At 34.9% G+C, this 27,714-nt stretch overlaps 1 protein-coding gene across 8 annotated transcripts in view; it reads right to left on the reverse strand.

Annotated features, from left to right (window-relative positions):
- Nucleotides 1–290: 290 nt before the first annotated feature.
- Nucleotides 291–27,714, reverse strand: part of ACTR3 (actin related protein 3) — a gene marked incomplete at both ends in the record, with an annotated part of 56,255 nt that continues 28,831 nt past the window's right edge. Inside the window, 10 exons of one of the 8 annotated variants that reach the window (XM_084227672.1) lie at nucleotides 291–386; nucleotides 832–915; nucleotides 4,400–4,525; nucleotides 4,723–4,815; nucleotides 13,044–13,217; nucleotides 15,591–15,734; nucleotides 15,970–16,074; nucleotides 17,338–17,433; nucleotides 20,257–20,367; nucleotides 22,388–22,512. In XM_084227672.1, the coding sequence (XP_084083798.1) occupies nucleotides 291–386; nucleotides 832–915; nucleotides 4,400–4,525; nucleotides 4,723–4,815; nucleotides 13,044–13,217; nucleotides 15,591–15,734; nucleotides 15,970–16,074; nucleotides 17,338–17,433; nucleotides 20,257–20,367; nucleotides 22,388–22,512 (1,154 nt within the window). Of the gene's footprint in view, nucleotides 387–831; nucleotides 916–4,399; nucleotides 4,526–4,722; nucleotides 4,816–13,043; nucleotides 13,218–15,590; nucleotides 15,735–15,966; nucleotides 16,075–17,337; nucleotides 17,434–20,256; nucleotides 21,041–22,387; nucleotides 22,513–27,714 lie in introns of those variants that run through there. The other 7 variants (XM_084227671.1, XM_084227674.1, XM_084227676.1 and 4 more) reach the window with 7 other exon arrangements.

Genomic DNA, 27,714 nt, shown 5'->3' on the forward strand with positions numbered 1-27,714 from the left:
TAATTCAATAATATACAAAATATCAGGGCACAGAAAGAACTAAAATTCACTTCTTTTTGTTACACATATGGTTCAAATATTCAATCTAAAGAAAAACACTTAATTATTTTGGCTCTCCTCTACATTCGCATGTTATATTTATTAAAATATTCCTGTATAGTTATGTTTGGTCTTATTATTTCAAGTCAGGTTTATTAAAACCTTAAAACCAGCCATCTCCAGACAAAACAGATAATCAGAAAGATTATTTCTTCCCCACCTCCCTAACCCCACTAACTATGAAGTCAATTTTACGACATGACTCCAAACACTGGATTGTGACGACAAATGCTAGGTCCAATTTCTTCGTAATCTTTTTTGGTGTGGCATACTTGGTAGAACTCAGGCTGGAAAAAAAAAACATATTTTCATAAAGGTTAAAAATCAATTATTTTCAATATACTTTAAAACAGATTGGTTATATTTAAAATGCTTAAACACATTACTTGAACAAAGTGGAGAAATTCTAGTAACTGCAACTTAAAATCAGTTATAAATCTCTACCAAAACTGAAAAAGCATATTTAATTTATATATTTCCTTCTCCCTGCTCAACACCTATTTCTCCTATGATTTTAATATTTTAACAAAGAAAATATAAACATAAAATTCAAGTGATTTCCATTTTTTGAAACACTATGTACATATATGCAATTTTTAAAACTTTCTCATATAATATTTAAATAAAATTTAAAGACGTGCCTTATTTTTCTAAATTATTTAAGTATCAATGGGTTCTTTTATCTAAAAAAAAAAAAAAAAAATCAAATTTTAAAAGTAAGCTTCATCTCACCGTGGAAGCCAGCATGGATCCTCCAAACCAAACTGCGTATCGTTGCATGTGGTGTGTAATGACTTGTACATCAATGGGTTTCGGCTGCAAAAGACAGAGAAAAAGTCAGTTCAACAGTGAATTCAAATAAATGTCTATAAACAAAAATGTAAAGTTTCATGTACTCAAAAAAAAAAAAAAAAACCCCACCCTTTAAACAGGAGTACAAAACAAAATACAAAAATACAACAAAAACAAATTAAACTAGTTCTATTTGTGGGAGAAGGAACTAACCCAAATAAACTGTGAACATGGTATTATGATTATAATACCAGGGTGAAGATGAAAACTAAGCAAATATCGAACTCTAATTAGCAGGTCTGTTTCTCAGAGGTGGTATAGATTAACAAGGCTAAAATTACTATACACATACTCAAGAACTGTGCAAAAAAAATAAATATATAATAGAATGAAACTAGGTTTCCCCCCAGGCAGAGAAAGGCATTACATATATGGAGAACTAGAAGCTGGAATGAGCTTTTGGTGTTCTGCAAATGTCATTATTGATATGAATTCTTAATTTTAAATTTCTTTTTTTTTCCTAAAGATTTGTTTATTTATTTATTTATACAAGAACCAGGGTACAGGCCAGATGCGCAGGAGGGTGAGAGGATTCACCAGAGAGACAGAGCGGGGTACAGAACAGGCAGACTGATGAAATACACTGCTAAGGGGAGCGGCGGGCGAGACAGGAGAGGTCTGCTGCGCCATGTGGGACTCTCGCCGGCCGGCTGGGATCAAATCGGCACTGCAGAGGCTGCCGACAGCTTCACAGCGCTGCACTCGACCACCTGCGCCACCAGAGGAGGCCCAATTTTAAATATCTTCAGAGAACTATACAGTGGTGTGTGTGGGAACACACCCACCCACACCTTTTCTATCTCTAATCCCCAAGAAGGCCTCCAAGTAGTTATCCCCAGTTGCAATGGGATTACCTAGCATCCAAAATTTGGTTTCTAAAATCATTTTAAGAATAACATCAAGATTGCCGTAGGGGGGAATAACAGAAAAGGCTGATTCTAAAAGGAAGGAAAAATACAAAATGAGTGTGGAACACGTTGCTGTGCTATAAAAGTAAGAAAGTGCCTGAAGAATACTGGGGTCACATCAAAAGGACATAAAAACCACCCTGCCTGAGCCATACTCGTGAAATCTGATAAAATTTGAGCATCAAAATGACAATAGTATTGATGACATTTTGCTATTATATCACATGTGATATGGTCTATAAAATAATGAGACCAATAGTTCCTTATAGCTATTAATGGATGAAGAAGACAGAAAACTAAAAAACACAGGAGGAATGATGAATTTTACAAAATACCACATGTCAACTACCATATTAACAACTATTTCAGCAAAGAAAAAGTGATGGTTAAGGTCAAAAGTTGAAAGTTTGATGAGAAACAGGCAGTTACAAGTCTAAAAATACCTCCCCCAAAAGATTTCATTAAATATGGTGGAAAAAATAACAATAGGGCCTCCCTGGTGGCGCAGGGTTTACAGACAGTGCTATCAAGATATCTCCAGCCATTGCGCACGAGTGAGTTTGATCCCCAGCCGGCCCACATGGCACAGCAGACCTCTCCTGCCTCGCCCACTGCTCCCCTCAGCAGTGTATTTTAGTAGATCTGCCTGTTCTGCTCCCCACTCTCTCCAGTGAATCCTCTCACCAGCCCCTACCCCCACACCTCTGGCGTACACCCCAGTTCTTGTATGCATAAAAAAATATATCTTTAAAAAAAAAAAAAGGGAAAATAATAATGACTTTACAGTAGAGAAACCTGGCAGACACAACTTTAACCAAGTGATCAAAGTTAATATCTGACATATTATATCAGGTGTCTAGTGATAGGTACTTTCAGATACATGAGATACATCATTTCTGTGCATAATCTGATTCCAGCCATTCTAACCCAAATTGAGAATCATTCAGCAAAATATATGGCTTATACTATTCAAAATATTAAGATTATAAAAGACAAAAAAGATAAAATGCTTGTTCTGAATTGAAGGAAAATGTGTAATCCAACTCTGGGTGCTAAACCAGAAAAAAAATATTTATTTTTTTTCCTTATGCTGTTAAAGGGAATAATAGAAGAATTGAGGAAATTTAAATCAGACCTATAACTAGATTATAGTATTATAACAAAGTTAAACTCATGATCTTAAGCATTACAATGCTCTGCCTTTAGAAAATATGCACTAAAATATTTGTGGGTAATGAACCATTATATTTGCAACAAACCCTCAGTTCAGAAAAAAAGTAGTATTTACACATAGTTATATTCTGTATTACATATATTTACAGAAATAGAGTAATACAACAAATGTGATAAAATGCTAACAACAGAATTTAGATGAGTAAATATAGGAATCCCTTCTACTAAAGTTTGACAATTTTTCTTTAAGTAGGAAATGATTTTAAAAACCTTACATCTAGTAAAAAGTTGTGGCTACTTTTTTTTTTAAAAAAGAGCTATTTGGTAGCCATTAAAAAATAAAGATTGAAAAGGAAATAAAGCCAGGCTTAAAATCACATAAAGATATTATGAAGATTTATAAAAATGACTATTGAGTAGGGTAAGGAAGCAGAGTCCTCCAGTATCCATATGGCTTTTCCCTATGTCATTTACTACATCATTTTTACTTAAATAAAAAACTACACTTAAAAACAGCATTTCTTTTTTCATGTATCTGTAATGAATCTTTACAAACTAAGCAAAACAAATATACTTTTTACTACACTCAAAGGGATAAGTTTAAGATAATACAAATTCAGGAGCTGATGCAGATCTTTCAACAAGTAGCAAACCCTAGAACATTGTGTTTTAACTTTTAGGTCATTTTGAGTGACTGTTTATCAGCTTGAGTCTTCATTCTTGGTAATTTTCCAAGTCAAATAAAATGTGCTTTATTCAGCAACACATTCTCTGAATCAATGTTTTCCTTTATTATTCTACATTTAACAAGGATGAAACAAAAAAAAAAATACTGAAAATTTGTTTAATATAAAAAGTAGCTATCTAAGAACTTAAATTTTAGATTTTTTGATATCAAGTACAAAAGTCCAGAACATGTACAAAAAGGTTATTTTGCTGAACCACTGAGGTATTTATGTGGAGGCTAGAGTCAATTTGTGAAAGGAGACTTTACCTCCCAATATCTACATCTCTCTCACCTCTGCTTTGTTGTTCTGCTACAGGGGTATTTAAATTTTTGTGGGTCCATAAAATATATTATCCCTGAAATATGTAAGAAATCTACTATGTATGTTATTTAAGAGATATCAAAAAAATCTTTCTCACAGCTATACCTAAGAATACTTCTGGAAATGCAGATAAAATCCTGGAGCAATCGAAGGACCAACAATAGTATGTAATTTGTAATATTAACCTCTTTCTATTAGATTACCCAGTAGTTTCCTTTTATTTTCTTAAGTAAGAGCAAAAGTTGATAGACATTTACCCTCCCCATTACAACGACCAGGGCATCCTCAACCTTCTCAACAGTAACTAAGAAAACCAACCTTCAATCTACCACCACTCAATTCCTCACTTAATTTCAGTCTGGCATCTACAGTTCTTTTCAAATCTCTTTGCAAGCGACGTCCAAAATCCCTGAACATGGTTGAACCTCCGGAGAGGACAATATTCTGTATTAGTGGAGAAAAATAAACAAGTTAAGTATGACCTGTATTTAAAAACAAGAAAAATATTAAAGACATAAGAAACAGTCGGTACAAAAATTCTGTTATGTCCTTTTGAAGACGTGTTTTTAAATTTACTATTCAAAGAACAAAAAGACTATTTTTAAGTACTCTGAATAACAATCTTTGCTGAAAATACTGACCTTGTAGAGAGGACGTCTGACATCAATAGGACAATTCTGTATTACTTCATCTACAACTTCTGAGATAGGCTGAGTAAAGTCTGGATTAGCAAACTGAAAGGTAAGTAAAGTTGAACATATAGAGATTAGATAACTACTAACTTAAATGTCACAGTAAAAAAACTAACTTTGTAGTTCAAAAACAAAAGGCCTTTTAGCAACAAATTCTGGTCACTGATTCAAATTAAAGACATTGAAATCAGAGATTTCAGATACAGTTAAAATAAATGTGATATATACCATTTCATAACCATTAGAACAGCAAAAATGTAAAGCCACATATATACTATGATGGCAGGTAAAATGTGGGTGAATGGAATCTTCATTCTACTGATAAGAATAAACAATGAGGGCCTCCCCGGTGGCGCAGCGGTTGAGCACTGGGTTGCGAAGCTGCCCCCGGCCTCTGCGGCGCCGGTTCAATCCCCGGCTGCTCCCCGGCCACCGGAGGAGGATCCCACATGGTGCGCAGACCTCTCCTGCCACCCGCTGCTCCCCTCAGCAGTGTACTTCAGTCCTTCTGCCTGCTCTGCTCCCTGCTCTGGCTCTGGTGAATTCTCTCACCCTCCCGCGCTTCTGACTGTACCCAGTGCATGTATAAACAAAACAAACAAACAAATAAAATAAATAAATAAAAACATGCCTCTATAAAAAAAACAAAACAAACAAACAAAAAAAGAATAAACAATGATGTACATTTTGGAGAACAATTTGGCAATACTTAATAAAATTTTAATATACACATTAATAACTCCAATTCTCAGAACAAATGTGCAATATGATTTACATAAAATCATAATCACTGCAGTTTTGTCTCTAAGAGTAAAAACAACTCATAAGTCCATCAACAGGGAAGGAAATAAGACATACAGGTAATACTTATTCATGGATCTGGAATGTGCAAAATTTTACTAAAATTTATTTGTAACCCCAAAGTCAATACTCAAGATGCTCATAGGCATGCACAACTGCAGAGCTACAAAACTTTGAGTTCACTGATACATACATTCACAGCTGAAGGTGAACAAGGTATCTCTCTCCCTTTCTCTTATCAGCTTTCATACAATTTGTGTCCTGATTTTCACCCTATTATCAGTTTTCACAGTTTTGTGGTGATTTTACTATTTAAAATTACCCCATGATAGTGTTAAAATGCTATGTACTATTCCTAAGCATAGGTAGGCTGCAATGTACCATATGGAGAAAACAGATGTGCTGGATAAGGCTCATTTATATATGGCATAAAGCTCTTACCTATGTGTTCAATATTAATGAATCAGCAATATATATAAACTGTGTCTTTAAACAAAAACACACATATACAACAAGGCTTCGCATTCCTAGGATGATAAAAAAAAACGTAACCTGAGGCTTACAGGGCCCTAACCCTATATTACACTAGGAGCAATGGTTCAGTATTTGCTAATTCAGTATTCACAGCCAACTTTATAGAACCTCTACGTGAATAATGACAATGAACCGTTTGTTCACATGATGACATATTATAAATTATTTCCAAATAGCTGATAATCAAAACTTAATTTTTAAAAAGCTAACTTCAGTTGCATGATTTCAAGTATGCAAATCCTTAAAATATATGTATATTTTTATAGATACATGTACTACATGCACATTTAAAAACATGGACCGGGTATATATTAAATTCTCAATAGCAAATACCCCAGAAGAAGGAAGAAAAGATAAAAAACAGAAAGGCTCTGGTGAAGGTACTCTTTCTGTAATATTTCTTAAAAACAAAAAAACACAAAATCTGTGTTAAAACAGTAACACGTTTTAACATTTATGTGGTATTGTAGGTACATATTAGCAACATGCTTCAAAAAAATTTTTATGGACTGGCTATGGAGATAGTTTTGATAGACAATGTTGACAATTAGAATCATTATGAAAATGGAATGGAGTTAAATAATATTTTTTTAAACTTTATATAATGGGGAACATTATTATATACAACAAAGAAGCTTTACACAGAGGAAATAGTATTACAGAAGGCTTCCTTTCTTCCCCATCATTTGTCTTTATATGCAGGCCTATTACTCTCTTAAATTATAATGTACATATCCTTCGAAGAACTACAAAACCAAAAAAAGTTTGTAATACCAGAGTCCAGAATTAAACCTGTATCCTGAAAAAAAGATCTTATTTTACTAAAAGTTTTCAAAAATAGATGTGAGTGATCATGTATTACTCTTTAAAAATGTAAAGGAAATGTTGGATAGAATTTTCCTAGCCTAAAAAGATCTGTATCTAGCTCTGATTTGTCAAAAATAAACAAATGTTCCTCTCTTTTTTAGAATAGGATTGTCTTAATGGGTGACAGAACATTTCTTTGCTCATTAAACTGATTCTGTAACTTGACTGGTAATTATCAGGGATATGCCAATTTTTTCCAGTTTCTAAAATTAGTTTTTAATTAGAGGCTGGGGGGCCCCCTTGGTGGGACAGGGGGTTAATTCTCAGCAGTATGAGGTTGTCTGCAGCCACTGCAGCGAGAGTTCAATCCCTGGCTAGGGAGCTGACCACATGGCACAGCAGATCTCTCCTGTCTCCACTGCTGCTTCCCTCAGCGCTGTATTTTAGTCAATCCACCTATTCTGCTCCCCACTCTGTCTCTGGTGAATTCTCTTATCCCACCCCCCTGCACCTCTGGCCTGTACCCCAGTTCTTGTGTGCATTAATGAAGAAATCTTAAAAATAAATAAATTAGAGGCTGGGCATACAATAAAAAGAAATTTACTGTTACTTAATTGACCAAGAATGATACAAAAGATTTTAATTTAGATAAATAAAATATAAATAACAAAAGGTTCTATGGCTCTCTAATTTAGCAATAAAGGAAAAGAGGTTGGCAGTCAAAATCTTTTTAGAGTGTGTTAATGGGCATACATAAGAAACCCCAAAGAGAATGTACAGTGGATACAGAAGTGTGACTTTTACTTAAGAACCCAACCGACACACTAGGAAATGATCTACCTCTCATTCCATATTGTATTATGTGGAAAAATAGAACAATATGGTTCAATTAGGGTGGCTCTCTGTACCACTTACAGAAAAACTCAGGTGACTGGCAAGGAATGGCATAGTTGGTAACTTAGTGGCATGAGAAGTAGAAATAGAGCCCTTAAATTTTTATTTTCCATAATTATATTCATGATCTTGGAAAACTGTTCTACATTTTAGGCTATAAATCTCTAAGGAACCTTAAGTTCTCAAAACCCGAAATGTTTTGAGATCCCATAACAGTCCTTCAGAAAGATTTAATCCCCCAAATCTGACAGAAAATATTCATAAATGGCAGAAGATATTTTATGATTTTAAGTATTGTTAGCAATTTATAATATATAACTTGCAAATTCTTTTCATTGTCCCTCCTTAACCAAACTCTTCCTTATTTACCTAAGACAATGCTATATAAAAAAACATACACATCAGATTAACCTTCCTGTAATTTTTTTCTCTACCTTGAATATAATGCATCTTCTATACCATAAGTGAGTAAGAGGTAGGGACAGAGTCATTTATTTCTGTGCCAAATCTGTGTCCTTCTCATAGTACTGATAGTTTTTTTTTTTTTTTTTTTTTATAGAGGCATGCTTTATTTATTTGTTTGCTGGTTTGTTTGTTTGTTTTGTTTATACATGCACTGGGTACAGTCAGAAGCGCAGGAGGGTGAGAGAATTCACCAGAGCCAGAGCGGGGAGCAGAGCAGGCAGAAGGACCGAAGCACACTGCTGAGGGGAGCAGCGGGCGGCAGGAGAGGCCTGCGCGCCATGTGGGACCCTCCTCCGGTGGCCGGGGAGCAGCCGGGGATCGAACCGGCGCCGCAGAGGCCGCGGGCAGCTTCGCAAACCAGCGCTCAACCGCTGCGCCACCGGGGAGGCCCAGTACTGATAGTTTTTAATAAGAATATACAAAAAAAAGTTGATGAAACCTTTAAGTATTCACGTACCCTTAATCCAAGTCTTATCTGAGTATACCTTTTAAAAAAGTTCAGGAGTACTATATTGCAAAACCTCAGATGAAAATAAGTTCAGCAATATTTAGTAAAGCAATAAGAAATGAATATTCAGTAAATAAATTTAAAAACTGAAATTTAATAAATTGTTGAGGGTTATTTAGTACTTTAATACTAAAAGGTTCAACCTAGGGTTCTCTACTAAGAATATTTTTAGGTCTTTTTTTACTTTGAGCAAAAGGATTAGTCCTTCTGAACAGTCTCTGATCAGTTCTTAATGTTACTTACACAAAGCTAGCAAGGGAAGAATACGGTTTCTTTTGGAAAAGTTAAAATAGAGAATACACCCAAGTAAACACAGTATTCCAAATAGCTTTCTCCAAAAAGTTTAATTTCCTAAAAAAAATCTCAGTGCTAAACTTGTCCTTTTAAAAATAGTTCTTTGTAGTATTTGTAATGAATTTAGCTGTTGAAAAATAAATTCCTTTACTCTTTCATACATTTCATCTTGCATGTTCAAATTCAGAAGCCTTTATTTTCATTTAAATAAAAGAAAAACCAAAGTGAATCTTTCAAATGAAAAAGAAACCATGACACAAATATCTAAAATTACAGGGAAAGGAATCTTAAAATTCATTTAACAGTTCATATGATACCAAAAAATGGCATATCCAATCTTGTTCTCTCCCAAAACTCCACTAAAAACACCGATACAGAGACTTTAAAAAAAAAAAAAAAAAAAAAAAAAAAGGCGTAATCCCAAAAGAATGGAGAAAACAGAACAGGAAGAAGCACAGCAATAAAATTTAGTAAACTGGAATCTAGGATGCAGATGGACAAGACCATGCAGATCCTATAAAAATACTTAAGCTCCAAAGGAGAGCCAAGAACTAGCCTGCTTTATATCATAGATCCCCCGAAGAACTGGCCTGGATCTGCTAGCTCTGAAATTGAAATGGATGGAGGGCAGAAAAAAACAACTGATTCAAAGTCTCTCTGAGAACAGTTAAAGTCCCAGATCTTCTCTAAAGAAATCATTGAATATCTCCCCATTCAAGGAGAAAAGTGGCTCATCTATCCTCTAAAGGGAATAGTCTCCCAGGACTGTTACACACAGCAGAAAACAATTAAATTACAGGGATTTTAAGTGAAGATAGCCTACTGCTGACACATACATGCCAAACTTCTCCCCTCACTTGGCTGCCAGCACTTACCCTCCAGGGAGGACATTTCTTTGGGAACTGGACTATCCAAAATTATCTATAGAACCACACAAAAAAAAAGGCTCTGGTCCATAAGCCCTACCCACAAAGTTTGTATTTCCAGTGTCCCCTTATGTTAGTAGCCCTTGAAAGTCTTTAGCAGAAGAAATACAGAAATCAAAACAAAGAGAAAAGGCAATTTAGAAGAGACCATGCAGAAAGGAAACTTTTAAAAACTTAAGATTAATATCCTCAGAAAGCCAGAGATAAAGAACCATAAAACAAAGAAAGTATCAAAAGAAGTGACTATTTCAAGGAAGGGAAAGAGAAACTCGAAAATTAAATGGTAGCAAAAATTAAAAAGGCAATAGAAAGTTAAGATAAAGCTACAAAACGATAAAAAGCAGCGAGAAGAAAAAATAAAGACCACATAAGAATGCTCAGGGACAAGGGAAAGATTCTACAAGGGTATGGAGGAAAAAAAGTAGGTCATATACAAAGTTTAGAAATCATAATGGTTGTTTTGCTTCATGTAATGGAAAGCAATTGAGTAATTCAGCATACAGAAGAAAAGTTATTTTCAATCTAGAATTCTACACACATAGCAGTGTGAAAATAAGATGAGCATGTTTTCAGACATAAAAAAGTCCTAAATTTCATGCATCCTTTTGTATCAGAAACCCTGAGAGGAAGATGATCTCCACCAAAATATCAATAGATTGTAAGAACGAAAAAGGTAAGAAAAGAAAAAAAGGGCTCCAACAAGAAAATCAGCAAAAGGGAATCCACAGAATGATAGCAAAGGAATATGAAAACTCTACCAGGTACAGAAAGAAAACAGGTTCAGACTGGGATATACCAGACATTTTAGAAAATTAAGTTGATTAAAAAACATCCGATGCATCAAAAGTCCCAGAAACTGAAAGTAAAAGAAACTACATAAAGAATGGTAAATGAGGCTTTACAGAAAGAAATTAAAATTCTCTATCTGGAGTAGTGAAGCTACTATGAACTATGATGATGAACTTGCCTCAACGACCTGCCTGCTCCTCTGCCTTAACAGCTCCACATTTTCCTACACCTACACTTAACCTTACTCTTATCAATGGAGTAATCCTTCCTAAAAATACAATTCTTCAGCCAGTCTTACCAATCCCCAGCAGTCATCAGGCTTTTCTTTTACAATCACCAACTAGGATGCCCACTACGAAGTCCCAATCTCGTACTTCTCATTGATGAGCAAGCTGTCGCTATCACACCATTCCACTGAAATTGCTTCCCTGGGTTCAGCAATAAGCAGGACACTGAAAACCCCTGAGTATTTCTAAATGTTCCTCTATTACCTTATTCTAGCAATAGCAAATATTCTTTTTTCTTGATGTTAGGACCACAGTCCCTTGATTGGGCTTCTTCCCATATGTGATATCTAGTATTCTTTGCAGATTCCTTTGCCTGTCCATAAAGTTAGTGTCCACTAGGGTCCTTTTCTTCCCTTTCTCCCCACTCCCCATCCTCTCCCTGATCAAGCTCTTCCCTTGTCCCACATATGGTGATGACATCGTATCTAGCCTTACACCAGGATGCATACATCAGTTCAAAAACACTAACCCAAGTTTTCATATTTTAACTTTTTAAAAATGTATTATAAACTCATCTGTATTCCAAATTTCAGTGGATGGTACGACATCCAGTTGCTCAACTTACAAACCTAGAGTCATCAGATTCTTCATTTTCAGTCTCTTCATATCTAAGCTAGCAGTACATCATGTTGATTTCCATTCTTTGTTTTAACTCATTTTTCATTCTCATTGACCTACTCACATTATTTATCTTTCATGTGAAAAACTGCAATAAACTTGCCTGTTTCCAAAACAACTCATAACCTCTATTCCAATCTATCCAACCCAGGGCAGGCAGTGTGACCTTCCTAATAGTTAAACATAAATCTGTGTCATTTCTATGCTGAAGATCAGAGAATCCAGCAAACTCCTTTTGCATAGCATATTAGTCTCTCATGGTCTAGCCCATGAACAATCCCTTCCCAAGCAGACTTAAATACTCTTTGTTTCTATGCTTTAACCAGATACATGCATTCATTAAAGAAACTTTTATCTGTTCAAATATTCATCTCTTATTTTAGAGTTTGACATGAGCAAAACAAAACACTTGTTGATTTTTGAGTACTCACTGCTTAAACTGAGGCCGTAAAAATTGTATTATTCATTTTACTATTTACTGAGTGAACAAACAATATTAAAAAATAACTGCTTTCAATGCTGAATATTCAGAAGATACTTTGATTAGTAATTTGATTAGTTAAGTTAAATTTGTTACATATACTGTTATAAAAGAATTTTTCATTATAAAAAGCACGTATCTCGGGCCTCCCAGGTGGCGCAGCAGTTGAGCACTGGGCTGCGAAGCTGCCCGCAGCCTCTGTAGCGCCGGTTTGATCCCTGGCAGCCGAGCAAGGGTCCCACATGGCGCACAGATCTCTCCTGCCGTCCGCTGCTCCCCCCAGCAGTGTACTTCATCAGTCTGCCTGTTCTGATCCCCACTCTGTCTCTGGTGAATTCTCTCACCCTCCCATGCTTCTGACTGTGCCCAGTGCTTGTATAAATAAATAAATAATTATTTAAAAAAAAGGGCACATATCTCCCCCAAAAGGTACATATTTCATATAGTCGATATATTGCTAAAACAGACTATTTTGCTAACAGTTAAATGTTTTGTTGAACTAGTCAATTAAAGGCTTTTTGTAAAGTAGTCACTATCATATCATGTTATAAGAAGGATGGAGGAACCTTAAGGTCTCAAAACTATTTTTCTTAAATTACCATATATTAAAGGGACTCCCCTCTTCTCACCAGCCTTCTAAGTCTATAAATATTAGAGACGGAAGTTTCATTTTTCTAAATGTATGAAAAAGAGAAACTGTTTAACCTATTTAAACAAAGGCAAAGCAATTTTTTCTTGAAAAATGACTCACTGTAGTATTTAGTATACAAAAGACATTTCTGAGGTTAACTATCTGGATATCTTATGGTTGGATGATATTTTCTGCTGAATATTTCAAAACAATTCCATCTAAAAAGAAAACTTACCTCTGGATGAAAAAAGATTTCAGGCCCCAAGAATCTCTCATAACCAACATCAATGGAAAATTCCTTCTTTGAGATAGCATTGATTCCAGTATACTGCTTAATCCACTTTGATCCATCTGTGTCATACTTATTAAATTCTTTTACTAAATCTGGGCAGACATAACTATAACGCTCCTTAAAAAAAGAAACAAACAAGTAACTTTTTGTCTTGTTTTAGGAAAAGTAAAAAAAAAAAAAATATATGGCATATTTTCAACAAACTACAATCAAGTGAAAAAATATCTCCAAAAAATAAAATCAGAAAATTAAGCTGAAAAAATTTTGTTAGGATTTCATATGTCCAGTAAAAATAAATATGTAATTTCTGTCTCCTACATGTAATTTCTGGTGTCAAATATGAATAGAATAAGTGTCAAACTAAAGATTCAATTTCTTTTCTTATAATGCTATTTCATGAAAACATTTATTAATAACATCCATATATTTTACATGGCTTCCATTAATTAATAGAGCTTATATTCTAAATAAGAGAAAATATGAAATACACATAAAACTGCAGAATCAATGCTATAACCACACAAATTAATATAGATCCTTAATACCTACTGTAACAAAACTATGACCTCAGTAAGTGAGCAAAATAAAAAAAGGTTGAAAATAAACTTTTTTTTTAAGGGGCCTCCTCGGTGGTCCAGGGGTTAAAGTCTCAGCACTCTCAAGCTATCTCCAGCCACTGTAGCATGAGTTGGATCCCAGCCAGAGAGCTAACCCACATGGCACAGCAGACCTCCCCTGTCTCCCCTGCTGTTCCCCTCAAGCAGTGTATTTCCGTAGATCCACCTATTCTGCTCCCCACTGTCTCCAGTGAATCCTCTCAGCCCCCACCCTAGTTCTTATGTGCATAAATAAATTAAAAATAAATCTTTAAAGAAAATATAAACTATTCTTTTTCACCTGCAAGGCTAAATTATTGTATATTTGGTTACATCCTGAAAGAAAAAAAAAAGAAACAACAAACAAAAAAGACCTTTTAATTTTTCATAAAAATGTATGGGCCAGTCTATTTGCAATATATGGGCGCTCAAGTAGCCAGTATTTTAAAAAAAAAAAAAAAAAGAAAGAAAGAAAAAATACACATTTCATAGATTCTTTTTTTGACATCAATGACTAAAATAGGTATTAGTAACTAATGCTGATGATTAAAAGATATAAAAGGAAAGAATATTTGATGCTATTTTAGGTCTCTAGGAATTACATGGAAATGGTAACTCTTGAAGTTTAAAATCTGAGCATCAATATTCTCTAAAGTAGATTTAAATCCTTGGTTATTTTTAAAAACATCAGGATTTTGTTATATTTAAAAACTTCATAGGTTTCCCAAAGATGTTGAAAACAATATTTTTCCAATAATTTTTTTTTACCTATTTCATTTTGTTGCCACCAACATAGGGTTATTGTTAGCAGCCACTTATTAATTCCTTTACCTGAGAAAATCCTATAATGACCCAAAAGAGTCAAATAAATGAAGAAAGTTGTTTTTGCCAAGGCAGTTTAGCTTTTATATATTCAAAATATATTTGAGGAACTGTAATTTTTTAAGATACATTGGCAAATCATGAATTTAAAAAGCAAAGTCAAATATTTTGACCACTACTAGGAAGTACTGATAAAGACCTAAGTATAACTTTCACATTTTTCTTCTATTTGTCACATCACATGTGCCAACTATCACCTCTTTTCTATAACCAAATAATTATGTTTAAAAACTTGTAACATGGGCCTCCCCTGGTGGCGCAGGCGGTTGAGCACCGCGCTGTGAAGCTGTCCGCAGCCTCTGAAGCACCGGTTCAATCCCAGCCGGCTGGCGAGGGTCCCACATGGCGTGGCAGACCTCTCCTGCTGCCCCGCTGCTCCCCTCAGCAGTGTATTTCATCAGTCTGCCTGCTCTGTTCCCCGCTCTGTCTCTGGTGAATCCTCTCACCCTCCCATGCATCTGGCCTGTATCCTGGTTATTGTATAAAATAAATAAATAAATCTTAAAAAAAAAAAAAACCTTGTAACATAAAATTGTATTAAAAACTTCAGTGAAAAAAATGAGATGGGAGAAATCTGAAGTAAACTAATTATTTTATTAAAGAGAAAAATCACCAAAATGTTTGTTAAAGTAAATTGGTATAAATGTTCTTATATTTATATGTAAGTCCTCACAAATGAGAAAAAATGAAAAAGGAGAACAGCAGCCAATAATTTCCTCATAAAAATATACATATAATTAAGAGTCATGATTTGTAATTGGCTAACAAAAGTGGGTTTTTAAAACACTATTCTTCATAGTACAAGGTACTAGGGTGATGATGATGGGAGAACTACAGCGACCACACCTAAAGGAGAAATCATTAACTGTTCAAAAATTAACAATATAAGAAAAAAAGAGTTCATTTAAAATTTTAAAAATTCACTGCTCTACACTTAAGAATCTTTCATGTCGATATTATAAATTTGACTTTAATTTCTAATTAGATTACTCTGTCATCGTTACTTTTTTACCTTTACTGCTTTAGCAGTTTCCAACGATTGCTCTGGAGGAATTCCTACTTCTCGGTCTCTCAGCAATTGCTGAATAAAATATGTTATGTCTCGTCCTGCGATTGGAATGTGCTTAATACAGCTGCCAATCACATAACCTTCAGCCTACATGGGGAGAGGGGAAAAAGCATCATCAACTAGAATATGTTTATAAAATTCTAATATATATATATATAATTCTAATAATAACTTTAGCTAATAAAAAATGAAGGTATATCTGAACTAATGAGAAAATTACAGCAAATTTTAAAAGTGTAATATTTAAAGTTTTTAAAAAGTGGTATTAATCCAGATGAATTATTTAATGTTCTGTTCAGAAATTTTAAAACATTCTTACCACTGGAATGACATGAGTGACACCATCTCCACTGTCTATTACCGTACCAGTCAATGTCCGTTCTCCTACTTGTCTTGAGGTCCAGGATGCAGCTAAGGCAAGAACGGCCTTGAACAAAAAAAAGATATGCAAAATATAAAAACAAAAACAAAATGTTGATAGAGTAATTTTAAATGTAGTATCTTTGGAAAGAAAATGTAAAATTAATTTATTTATATTATGCAATATTATCCACAGCTACATTTATAAAGGCAAATTTACAGGCTATATTTACTTTTAGGAGCATATTTATAAATTTTCCGTATTTCAGTCAGCAATTCAAAAAAAATGGAAAGTATAACAGGAAATAGTATAGTACTAAAATTGCCAGGACTTTAACTATGCTTACCTAGAGGGGAAAGTAAGAGTACAATCACCTGGCCGCCAATTACTAATACATAAAAGACTATTAACAAGTATCACTCTGAGATTAGTTCCAAATTTTCTAAGTGCAACTTACATTCAGAAATATGTAACCAATTATTTAATCAGAGAAAAAGCATTGCACACTTTCACATACTATGATTTAATTAGGAAGTTGATAAAGTAATATTTTTCTATGAAAAATCTTGGCATAGGCAATAAAGTACAATTCATATTTCAAAAAATGTTCAAAAGTTTACACAGCTAATGTTTCAAAAAAGATGTAAATTCCAAACCTCAATTTTTGACTAACAATTAAAAGCAGGGCTAAACTGGTTTTATTTTACCTAGTTACAATAAAATAGCTGAAAGGGACCTAGAAAGATATCTAGGCCATCCTATTTTAACACCAGATCACATCATAATACTATACTTTATACACTTACTAAGCATCTGTGATATGCCAGGTATCACATCTGCTACAAAATAAATACAAGTAAGAGGTGAGCTGTGATCCTGAGAGGTAAGAGTGAAGCTGTTCATACACACAAATTATGTGCAATATAATATTACAGGAATTTATGATATACTGGATATTCTCCAAGAGGGAGAGTGGTCAAATATAATTAGTGGTAAGTCAATCAAAACAGACTACCAAAAAAGGACAGAAAGAATGCTACAAGGATAAATGAACATTTATATAAATTCCTGACATGGAATAAATCAGTATTAACTCTCTCATTTCTGTCCTATGAAAGGCTCTAAAATATCCAAAGACCATTAACTTATTTTCTTTAACATTTCACTTTTGCTCACTAAGTGTTTCCATATTTTTAAATTTGGTTTCTAAATTATTAGATCAGGAAAGAATTACAACATGCTTTATAATTAAAAAATTTATTTTTAGAGTGAATTAATTAAACCAGATTAAAACTTAAGAGCTAGGCTTATATTGATTAACTTGCTTACCTGCACAGCAATGTACAAGCCTGGAACATTGAAGGACTCAAACATTATTTCAGCAGTATATTCCCTGTTTTCTGGAGTATTCAGTGGAGGTTCAGTCTAGTAAATTGAGTAACATTTTAAAAATAAACATTATCAGCTTATTTTTGTAACTTTATGATTTTTAAATGAGAATTTATTCCAAACACTAAATTTACAAATCATTAAAATTAGATACATTATACATATAGATTGAAGAAAAACTAGAGGATTCAAACAGATGTACACATATATGAAAACAATATGGTTATTCACATAAAGAAAAAAGAAACTGAAATTCTTTATCACACCACTTATAAAGATTAAACCTTGAGAAAACGAAGAAGTGAAGGAAAGAGGATAATCAGTCAAATCAAGTTATAAACATGGGAATGACAGGCCTTCAAGCAAACATACCAATATTATTTGCTAGTAGAAGAATTCTCATCTATGTAATACTTTTTACAGGATGTACCTTATCTGTCTCTGTCTAAGAGTATAGTAAATAAACCAAGATTTTATAAATTTATGGCATGGCTTCCTAGAAAATGTTATATTTATATAATTATATGTGGTAAGAGTAAAAAATGGAGATGTTTACACAGTTCTTTTCAATTTATGTTATGCAACTACATACATCATTTAGAAACTTGTAGATTAAATCTGGGCTAGACACATGCTAATGATGCAAGAAAGAACCCAAGGCAGTACTCAAAATACTGGACTTCACAAGTCTTATGAGGACTTTAACTGTTTAAATTTATAAAGCATGAAACTGGATAAGACCTCTGATTCTTATGAATCTACTTGACAGCCCAATCTTCTGTGTTATCTCAAATACTTAAACAGGCAAAACTTTTAAACTTAAGAAAGAGAAAAATTCTTTTTGACCTTAAGGAATGACTCCTTAAATTGAAAGAGCACAAATTGCAAAGGGAAAGACTGATAAAATGGAATTCACTACAAATTAAATATTTTTTAATTTTAAAAGACACAAAGTAAAACAAAAAGATTTTTTCCATAGATAAAACCTTTATAGCTAAACTACCTAAAGTATTCAAACTTATTTAGAAGAGTTTTACAACTCTATTTAATAGTTTGGAGATTATTCAGTAAACTTAAAAACCAAAGCAGTTAAATTACAAACTCCGGGAAAATATATAAGTTCTATATAAAATAAAATGTAATCAGAAGACTTTGCAAAGGAAAACATACAAATAGCTAATAAGTACATGACAAAGTGCCCCAACATCATGAGTCACCAGAAAAATGCAAATTAAAACAAAAAGAGAAATCTTACACACCCACCAGAAAGACTAAAATTAAAAAGACTGACACATCAAATGTTGGATACACTATAAAGCAACCAGACTGCTAACACTTCGCTGGAGGCTATGGAAAAAAGGTACAACACCCTGGAAAAAATTCTGAAAATTTCCCATAAAACCTATCATGTACATATCTGGTGACACAGAAACTCCATATGTAGGTATTTACACAGAAGAAATGAAAATATTGCTCATAAGATTTATATAAGGCTCATGATAGCTAAAATATTGATGATACCATCATCATGGGGAAAATGGATAGACTACACTCATGCAAACGATTATTACCCCCAAAGAAATATAACATATTACTGATAAGTGTAACATGTATGAATCTCAAAATTAGGCTTAGTGAAGGAAGTCTTACCAAAGAGCAAAGAACATTTTGTAGGATTCCATTTTTTTTGAATCTCAAATACAGGTAAAAATCAATCTGTACGCAGAGACAAGGATTAAGTAGGAAAGGGCATGAAAAACCTTTCCAGGTTGATAGTAACTTTCTTTATCTTAATAATGATTTGTGACACAGATGTATGCACCAGTCAAAAGCAGAGATGAGGAAACTACATCATTCTATTGGCCAAATCCAGGCCACCCACTTGCTTTCGTAAATACAATTTCATCAGAACACAGCCGTTAACTATTCAAGTGTTGTCTATACTCTATTACAACTGCAGAGCTGAGAAGCTGCAACAAAGACCATATGGCCAACAAAGGCACAAATATTTGCCAGGGAAAGATTCAGCTTCTGGTCGAAACTCAAAGAATGGGAGAGTTAATATTTGTGCATTTTATAGCATGGAAATTTTATATAAAAGAAAAAGACTATAAGCTAAATAATGAATTTCAATTGATGAATGTATGCTAAAGTAATTAAGACTTGAAATGACTATCTGCAACTCATTTTGAAGTGATTAAAAAAAAATAAATGCTATCATTAATTAAATGGGTAGTATCATAAAGAAATGATAATAGAATGTTAACTGTTGAGGCTAGATTGTGGATATGTGAATGCTCACTGTAAAGTTCTTTCAACTATGATTATGACCCATCCGTAACAATATTCACAAAGTCATCATACTAAAAATAAAGTGATTTTATCAAACATTATGACACAACTATAATGCAGGAATGGGAGAAGATGGGGACTCTGAGTTAAGGCAGAGGGGATAAAAGGAAAAAAAAAACACAAAATCCTCATCTTTTCTACTAGTAAGTTAGTAAATATTAATAAAACAAGCAAGCAAGGAAAAATATACTGTTTAAATGTATAATTATAAGATAAATTCTGTTTCTACTTTTTCAGAACCTATTGTTCCTATCATTAAGATTTCATATTAACTATCAAAAAAACTTCCTCTAAGTGTCTAAACTTTGATGCTTCAGCATTACTACTTTACTGGAACCCAGAACAGGAGAGTCATAAAGGTGATGCAGTTTTACAACAAAATCTTCTAAACATGTAATGACAACTTAATAAACAATAAAATATGCCCTACTGTGCACATGTGTGATGGAAATTTTCTCAGTAAGCTTCTTCAGAAATTGCCTCAGTGAAATTATAAGTTGTACTTACCAAAAGAAAATAATGATCTTCTGGTTCTGCCCTTAAATATTTAAAGATCACTTGCTCCATAAACCTTTCCATCAAGTCCCAGTCTTCAACTATACCATGGCGGATTGGCCACTATTCAAAAATAAAATAAATAAAATAAATCCTATAAAAATCAAACTACAAATATACAAGAGAAATACTAAATCATTAATGGATATTGGATGAAAATTGCATTGCTGAGGTGTGATAATGAGGGCCTCCCCGGTGGTGCAGCGGTTGAGCGCTGGGTTGCGGAGCTGCCCGCAGCCTCTGCAGTGCTGGTTCGATCCCCGGCTGCAACCCAGCCACCAGAGGAGGGTCCCAAATGGCGCACAGACCTCTCCTGCCGCCCGCTGCTCCCCTCAGCAGTGTACTTTGTCAGTCTGCCTGCTCTGTTCCCCACTCTGGCTCTGGTGAATTCTCTCACCCTCCAGCACTTCTGACCGTACCCAGTGCTTATATGAATAAATAAATAAATCTTAAAAAAATAAAGGCTTAAAAAAAAAGACACTGTAGCTCATTTTGAGGAAATACATACTTAAATATTTATAAATGAAATTATTTCTGCAACATATTTTTATGCAGTTCAAGTAGAATATTTAAAGCAAATTATGTCAAAATTGAATATTGGAGTTTCTGCCTAGAACAACTTCCCTTACAAAATTCACCCAGCTAATTCCAATTCCTCAAGTCTCAACTTAAAAAAGATTTACTCCTCAAAGATTTTCCTCAATAAGTAAACTAGGTTAATATACAGTCCAGAGCATCCCATACTTTCCTAACCTCCATAACAGTGATATAATTATTTCTTCTATGTCTTCCATTCAACCACATTGTAATAGCCTTGCATTAAGAAAGTTATTTTACTTGGGCCTCCCCTTGTGGCACAGGCGGTTGAGCGCAGCGCTGTGACGCAGCCTCTGCAGCACCAGTTCGATCCTGGCCAGCCAGTGAGGGTCCCACATGGCGAGCAGACCTATCCTGTCTCACCCACTGTTCCCCTCAGCAGTGTATTTCGTCAGTCTGCCTGTTCTGTTCCTCACTCTGTCTCTGGTGAATCCTCTCACCCTCCCGCGCATCTGGCCTGTACCCCGGTTCTTGTATGAATAAATAAATCTTTAAAAAAAAAAAACAAAAACAAAAAACCCCTGGTTCTTGTATGAATAAATAAATCTTTAAAAAAAAAAGTCATTTTTCTTATTTACCATGGTATTCAACAGTGAAGATTTTTTCACATAGTAGTTGTTGATCAATGACAAATTATGAGAATGGAATAAAAGAGGTAGAAAGGAGCAAATGTGCAAAGTAGGCAAAATCAATGTCTAAAAATAATCCAGATTAAGAATAATGGGCCTGCCTGGTGGCATAGGGGTTAAAGTCTCAGCACTCTCAAGCTATCGCCAGCCACTGCAATTGAGCTCAATCCCCGGCCAGGGAGCTAACTTACATGGCACAGCAGACCTCTCGTGTCTTTCCCTCTGCTCTCCTCAGCAGTGTATTTCAGTCAATCTGTATGTTCTGTTCCCTACTCTGTCTCTGGTGAATCCTCTCACCCTCTGCTCCTCTGTCCTACACCCCAGCTCTTGGATGCATAAATAAATACATCTTCAAAAAAAAAAAAAAAACTTACCTAGCTCACACTGTATGTAAATTAAACCTCAATAAAAACAAAGGTAAGGTAGGATGGGAGCAAGGGGAAGGAGTATAGGAAGAAAAAGGGAAAAAAGGAAAAGAGGAGAAAAGAACAGCATTTCCAGATAACAGACACAGTTTCAAAAAAGGAGAGAAATGTTATGGGTTTGAATTAAAGACAGGATAAAAACGTCTCTAAATATTGAGATATGGCAGTAAGAGAAAGACAATTATACTGAAAGCTCAAAGATCTAGTAGGTATCTAAAAGTAAATAATGCTCAGCTGAACAGGCTAAAATTTTTTTCTTGAAAGGGAAAAAACATCAAAGTTAAAGCAAGACTGGGAGAGATCAGAGAAAAGAAGAAATTTCTATTGTGAAGCAGTTGAGTGTATTAATTAGAGCTATAATTGAATTACATATTGAACAAACTAATTTTTTAAAGAAAATGTTATTTACTTATACAAATTAAAAAAATATACCTTTGTTGCATATGTAGGTTTTTCTATTGCTTCATCACCAATGAAGAAGTCTAGGTCATCAACACCTTTCATCACCCTCCTTTGAGCTTGATCACCCACTTTTGCTGACTCTTTAATAGCAATACCTATAAAATAAGTTATTTATACATTTCAAAAGTCATTTCTTTTTCAAATGAGACCAACTGTTAACTTACCCTTCTTCCATTACAATGTGTTTTTAAACAAAACATTATCTAACTTATTTAAACTGTCACACAAAAACCTCAGTCATTAAAAAACTGATGACAAAATTCACTTAATGAAATCTCAACTTACACCCATATCTCTAAAGTAAAAAGCCAAAAAAAGCACTGCTATAGGAATGTTTCAGTTACTTTTTGAAAAATGATGTAAGATCTATTTTTATTTGAATAAAGTCAACACATACTTGATGGACAATCAGAAAGAAAAAATTTTGAAACACAAACAAATGAAAATAGGAAGACTGCAAGGGAGATTTTATAAGATTTGAACTAATATAATTTAAATATACCAGTATTTCAACTAGTATAATTTAAATATAACATGAAATACTGATCTGTAAAACTTTAATCACATACAATTAAGAAATTTCAAATCACATAACCAAATCCACAACAATCCCCTTAAATAATTTCAGAATTTCAGCATACAGTTCTAGACCTGAAACTTGCTATATATTGCTTAATTCAGTCATAAATTTCAAAATCCTTCAAGCTTTTCATTCAAAATCTCTGTAAGGCACTTACATTGATTTAGCATTCAACTGTCACTTTCAGTTAATACAGTAATAGCCTTAATAAAGTGGGTAAAAGCTACTAAAGACATTCTAAATCCACAGTTTTACTTCTAAATTCTAGAAAGCCTCTCCCTCAACTTGATTGTAATGTACACAAACATCCAGATGGCTCACTATATATAAAGTTCCTGGAAAATAAAGATATATGAAAAACTTTGAATCACACCTTTAGGCTTTCCAGAACTTTTATTAGTGGCAGTAACTACTAACTACTGATTTCAAACACAACCCCTACAGTATTAAAAACTGAGGTGAAAAAAAAACTCTGAATTCAAAAACCTTTCCAGTGGATCAATGAGTTAACATGCTATAACATCTCAAAAAAGGACAATTAAAGCTAAAACTACATATTTTGTCCAAGAGATGAAATAAACAACGGGTACAACAGTAAAGCAATATTAAGGTTGAAAAGAGCAAGTTTTATGGGACTCCAATAGAGTTAACAAAACTACTGAAGAACAGAAGCAACTCCAGTTTGCAAAGATGAGAGTAATAACTAAAGTCAAGTACTAGTCCATAAAAGTGATTCTGAGTAGTCAGTAACAGAGCCAATTTCTGTCATCAAATTCTTAAACAACTATCAATATATTGATGTATAAATTCAAGGAAAAGGCAAAGATGTAAAACTGTCCATGTAGTAACAAATATTCATGAATAAAACAAGGGAAAGACAACAGTACTATCAAACTAAACCCACCATATTTGCATGAATGAACATTTTCATCAGTGTCACCTAAAATCCATTCTAGGTATTAAAAGTATTAAATTTAGGCAGCAGCCAAGTTGTTACATAATCAGTCCCTAGAAAGGTATACCAAAAGTATATCAAAAGAACAAAAGTCAAAGAGGTTTGCTTCTGAAGAATGAAACATTTAAAAGCTCCCCCTTTAGGTATAACTTTGAGAGTGCATTTCTCCTGTTTCACACATTTAATTATTATTTTGCTATACAGATGATAAAACATTGACCTATTCATGTCCAATAGTATACAGATGAAACTAAAGAACTGGTCTGAGTGACTTAATTTCTATCTTGTTCTCAAGTTCACTGACTTTGAAACTTACACGCTGCTTTCAACTACTCTCTGCTTGTTCATTTTTCCATTTATTTTCATACTATACAAAAAAGTCAAACAGTCTCAATACTACTGTGCAAAACTAGTGTTCAAAACAGTCTTCAAATTAAACTGTCTAGAAGTTAGCACCATGAAAATATGGCTCAAAAGATTTATCATCTAATATGTGAAAGTTTCTATTTGGCATTAGGACAAATATATCAAAGGTATATAATAACATATATAAGGTAAATTGCCTGAAAGTCAAAAGAACAAAACTATGTCTATCAAAGACCAGATACATAAACCATGTTAACAAATAAGAACACTAACAAATTAAATGTGAAGGTATTTTTCAAAAACCACTGAAAGACAAACTACTGAAAGCTGAAGTTTTGCCAAAGTTAGAAAAAACAGGGTAGAAGAAAACCACCTTTGGGATGGTTATAGGATATAAGATGAGTCAAGATCTCTGAAGATGAAATGCTACCCTTATTTAGAAACATGGGCACTTGTCAGGGTTGTCAACAGTACAGGTCCTGCAAACCATCATACTACAAACCAAAGAACAGTCTTTGTAGGTGTGATATAGGGAGATGTATAACTTAAAAAGTCAGTTAACCCCAGACTCCAGGGAGAGACCTGCAAATAGCCCAAGGCCAGCCAGTAAACTTGTGAGGAAAAGCGCGCACTGGAAAATCATACACGGATAGCAGCTGCCCAGGTCCCCGCGCTCCGTGGGGAAACCAGAGGGAACCATCACTGAGATGAATGACCCTCACTGAGTAATCAAAAATCAGGCACCTGGGCATGGGAGCAGGGTGCAAAAGGCGCCATTTCTGTGGACACTGAATTGGGTACTGGATCTGAGGGCTTCGGAACTGAGATTCCGGACACGAAATTTGGGGCCTGGGATAACCACGACGGCGGAGCACAGGGCAGATACAGCCATGGCGGCGCTCCACACAACCCCCACTCAACCCCGGAGACCCACGGGGAAAAAATGCAGTTCTGGAAGAATACTAGGAAAGATCTTTGGCGCCACCAAGTCCCGGAAAAAAATCACCAACTTCCTGATAGTTGGAAGCTAGGGATCCCAAAACCACCCTCAGGCTCTGAGAGAGGGTAGGCCATGCAAACAGGGGTAAGAAGGGAAACAAGGCGTGGAGCAAGACCCCATGCTGGAACTGAGAGCCAGAAGCAGGATCCGGGGTGTGAGACACGCCCTAACCGTGGGCACTACACAAGGTGAGAGCCAGTGTTTTGGATCTGATAGCCTTGGAACTGAGATCTAGAGTGCAGAATTCTGGGTGCCAGATCCTTAAAGCCGCGAGCACAGCACCGGGTGAACACAGCACCCAGCTTGAACAAGAGCAGCCCCTGTGTTGAGGTGCTCCCCTCCCCCCCTCCATTTCTCGGAGAACTGCTGGGAAAAAGCACAGTTCAACAAGTACAGGTCTCTGGCGCCACCTCCTGACCAGAACAAAATCACCAACTAGCTGATTCCCTGTAGGAACTGAGTAAATACAGAGGGAGGGAACTGTAAGAGACAGTGCCCAGCAACACAGCATAAACATCCTGGTGGAGTTTTGGCATATAGTGCTGGACTCGGTCTGGTAAACAGTTTCCCACACCACTGAAGGAGCACCCCAAACAGATGCCTGCCAACAACAGTGGCACAATCTCCCAACGCACAGAACTAATTAGAAAGCAAACAGCTGGGAGAAGGAAAAATATAAATAACCAAGCAAGTCTGAAGGAGGCGGACACACCACATAAAGAAAAACAGTCACCAGAGCTCAACAATGACATGAAAGAACTTCTCGGCCTGTCAAAAAGAGAATTAATGATCATTATGATTAAAAAGCAGAAAGAGGGCCTCCCCTGGTGGCACAGCAGTTGAGCACTGGGCTGCAAAGCTACCCGCAGCCTCTGCAGCACCAGTTCAATCCCTGGCCTCTGGCAAGGGTCCCACATGGCGCGCAGACCTCTCCTGCCGCCCGCTGCTCCCCTCAGCAGTGTACTTTGGTCCTTCTGCCTGCTCTGCTCCCCACTCTGGCTCTGGTGAATTCTCTCACCCTCCCGCGCTTCTGACTGTTCCCAGTGCTTGTATAAATAAATAAATCTTAAAAAAAAAAAAAAAAGCAGAAAGAAAATGAAAAGGAAAAAAAATAATTTGAGACAAATAATCACTGAACTGAAGAACTGAGACCTCAAGAAAGGAAAGAAATGCAGGAGATAAAAAGATTACTAGAGGAGATAAAGAACTCTGGGAAAAGCAATGAAAACAGAACAAATCGATGAAATGGAAGAACGGATCAGTACTCTCAATGACACAGAAATAAAGAGAGACAAAAGAGAAAAGGAGAAAGAAGTGGAAAAGAAACAGTATGAAGACATTCTTTGAAAATTATCAAACTCCATGAAGAGAGGAAATGTAAGAGTTACAGGCATTCCAGAAGGTGAGGAGAGAGAAAAAGGAACTGAGAAATTATTCAAGGAGATAACTGAAGAAAACTTCCCAAGCATGAAAAAGGAGACGAATATAGACATACAAGAAGCGAGAAGAACACCCAATTACCACAATGAAAAGAAAACTACAGCAAGACACATTAATAGTAAAGCCTGCAAGAATCCAAGACAAGGAAAAAATAATGAAACTGGCAAGGGGGAAGAAACAGATAACTTACAAGGGAAAAACAGTCAGATTAACTTCAGACTTCTCCAAAGAAACACTAAGGGCAAGAAGAGAATAGAGTAACATATTCAACAAACTTCAACACAGCAAATGCCAACCAAGAATACTTTACCCTGCAAAGCTCTCCTTGCTCTATGATGAAAAAATATGGACCTTCTCAGACAAACAAAAACTCCAGAAATTCATTACAACTAAACCCCCACTCCAAAAAATTCTACAAGAAGTCCTAAAGCCAAAACCAACAGACGAATGAACAAGAACAGAATAAAGCAAGGAATAAAATCAGAAAGAAGACAAACAACATGGCAAATACAGATGTCTACATATCAATATTAACTCTAAATGTAAATGGATTAAACACATTAATAAAAAGACACAGAACAGCATGCTGGATTAAAAAACAAAATCCAACCTTCTGCTGTCTCCAGGAAACACATTTACCCACAAAAGATAAACACAGACTGAAAGTAAAAGTTGGAAAACAATCTTACAAGCAAATGGACCAAAAAAAACCCACAGGAACAGCTATATTTATAGCAGATGAAACAGACTTCCAACTAAAAAAGGTGAAAAGAGACAAAGACGGACGCTATATTATGATGAAGGGGACAATACACCAGGAAGAAATAACACTCATCAACATATACTCATCAAATGAGGGAGCACCAAAATATATTAGACAATTATCATCAACTCTTGAAAACAGACATTAAAGAAAATACATATATAGTGGGAGACTTCAACACCCCACTCTCACC

Source organism: Talpa europaea (genome assembly GCF_964194135.1).
Source record: "Talpa europaea genome assembly, chromosome: 1".
Classification (NCBI taxonomy): Eukaryota; Metazoa; Chordata; class Mammalia; order Eulipotyphla; family Talpidae; genus Talpa; species Talpa europaea.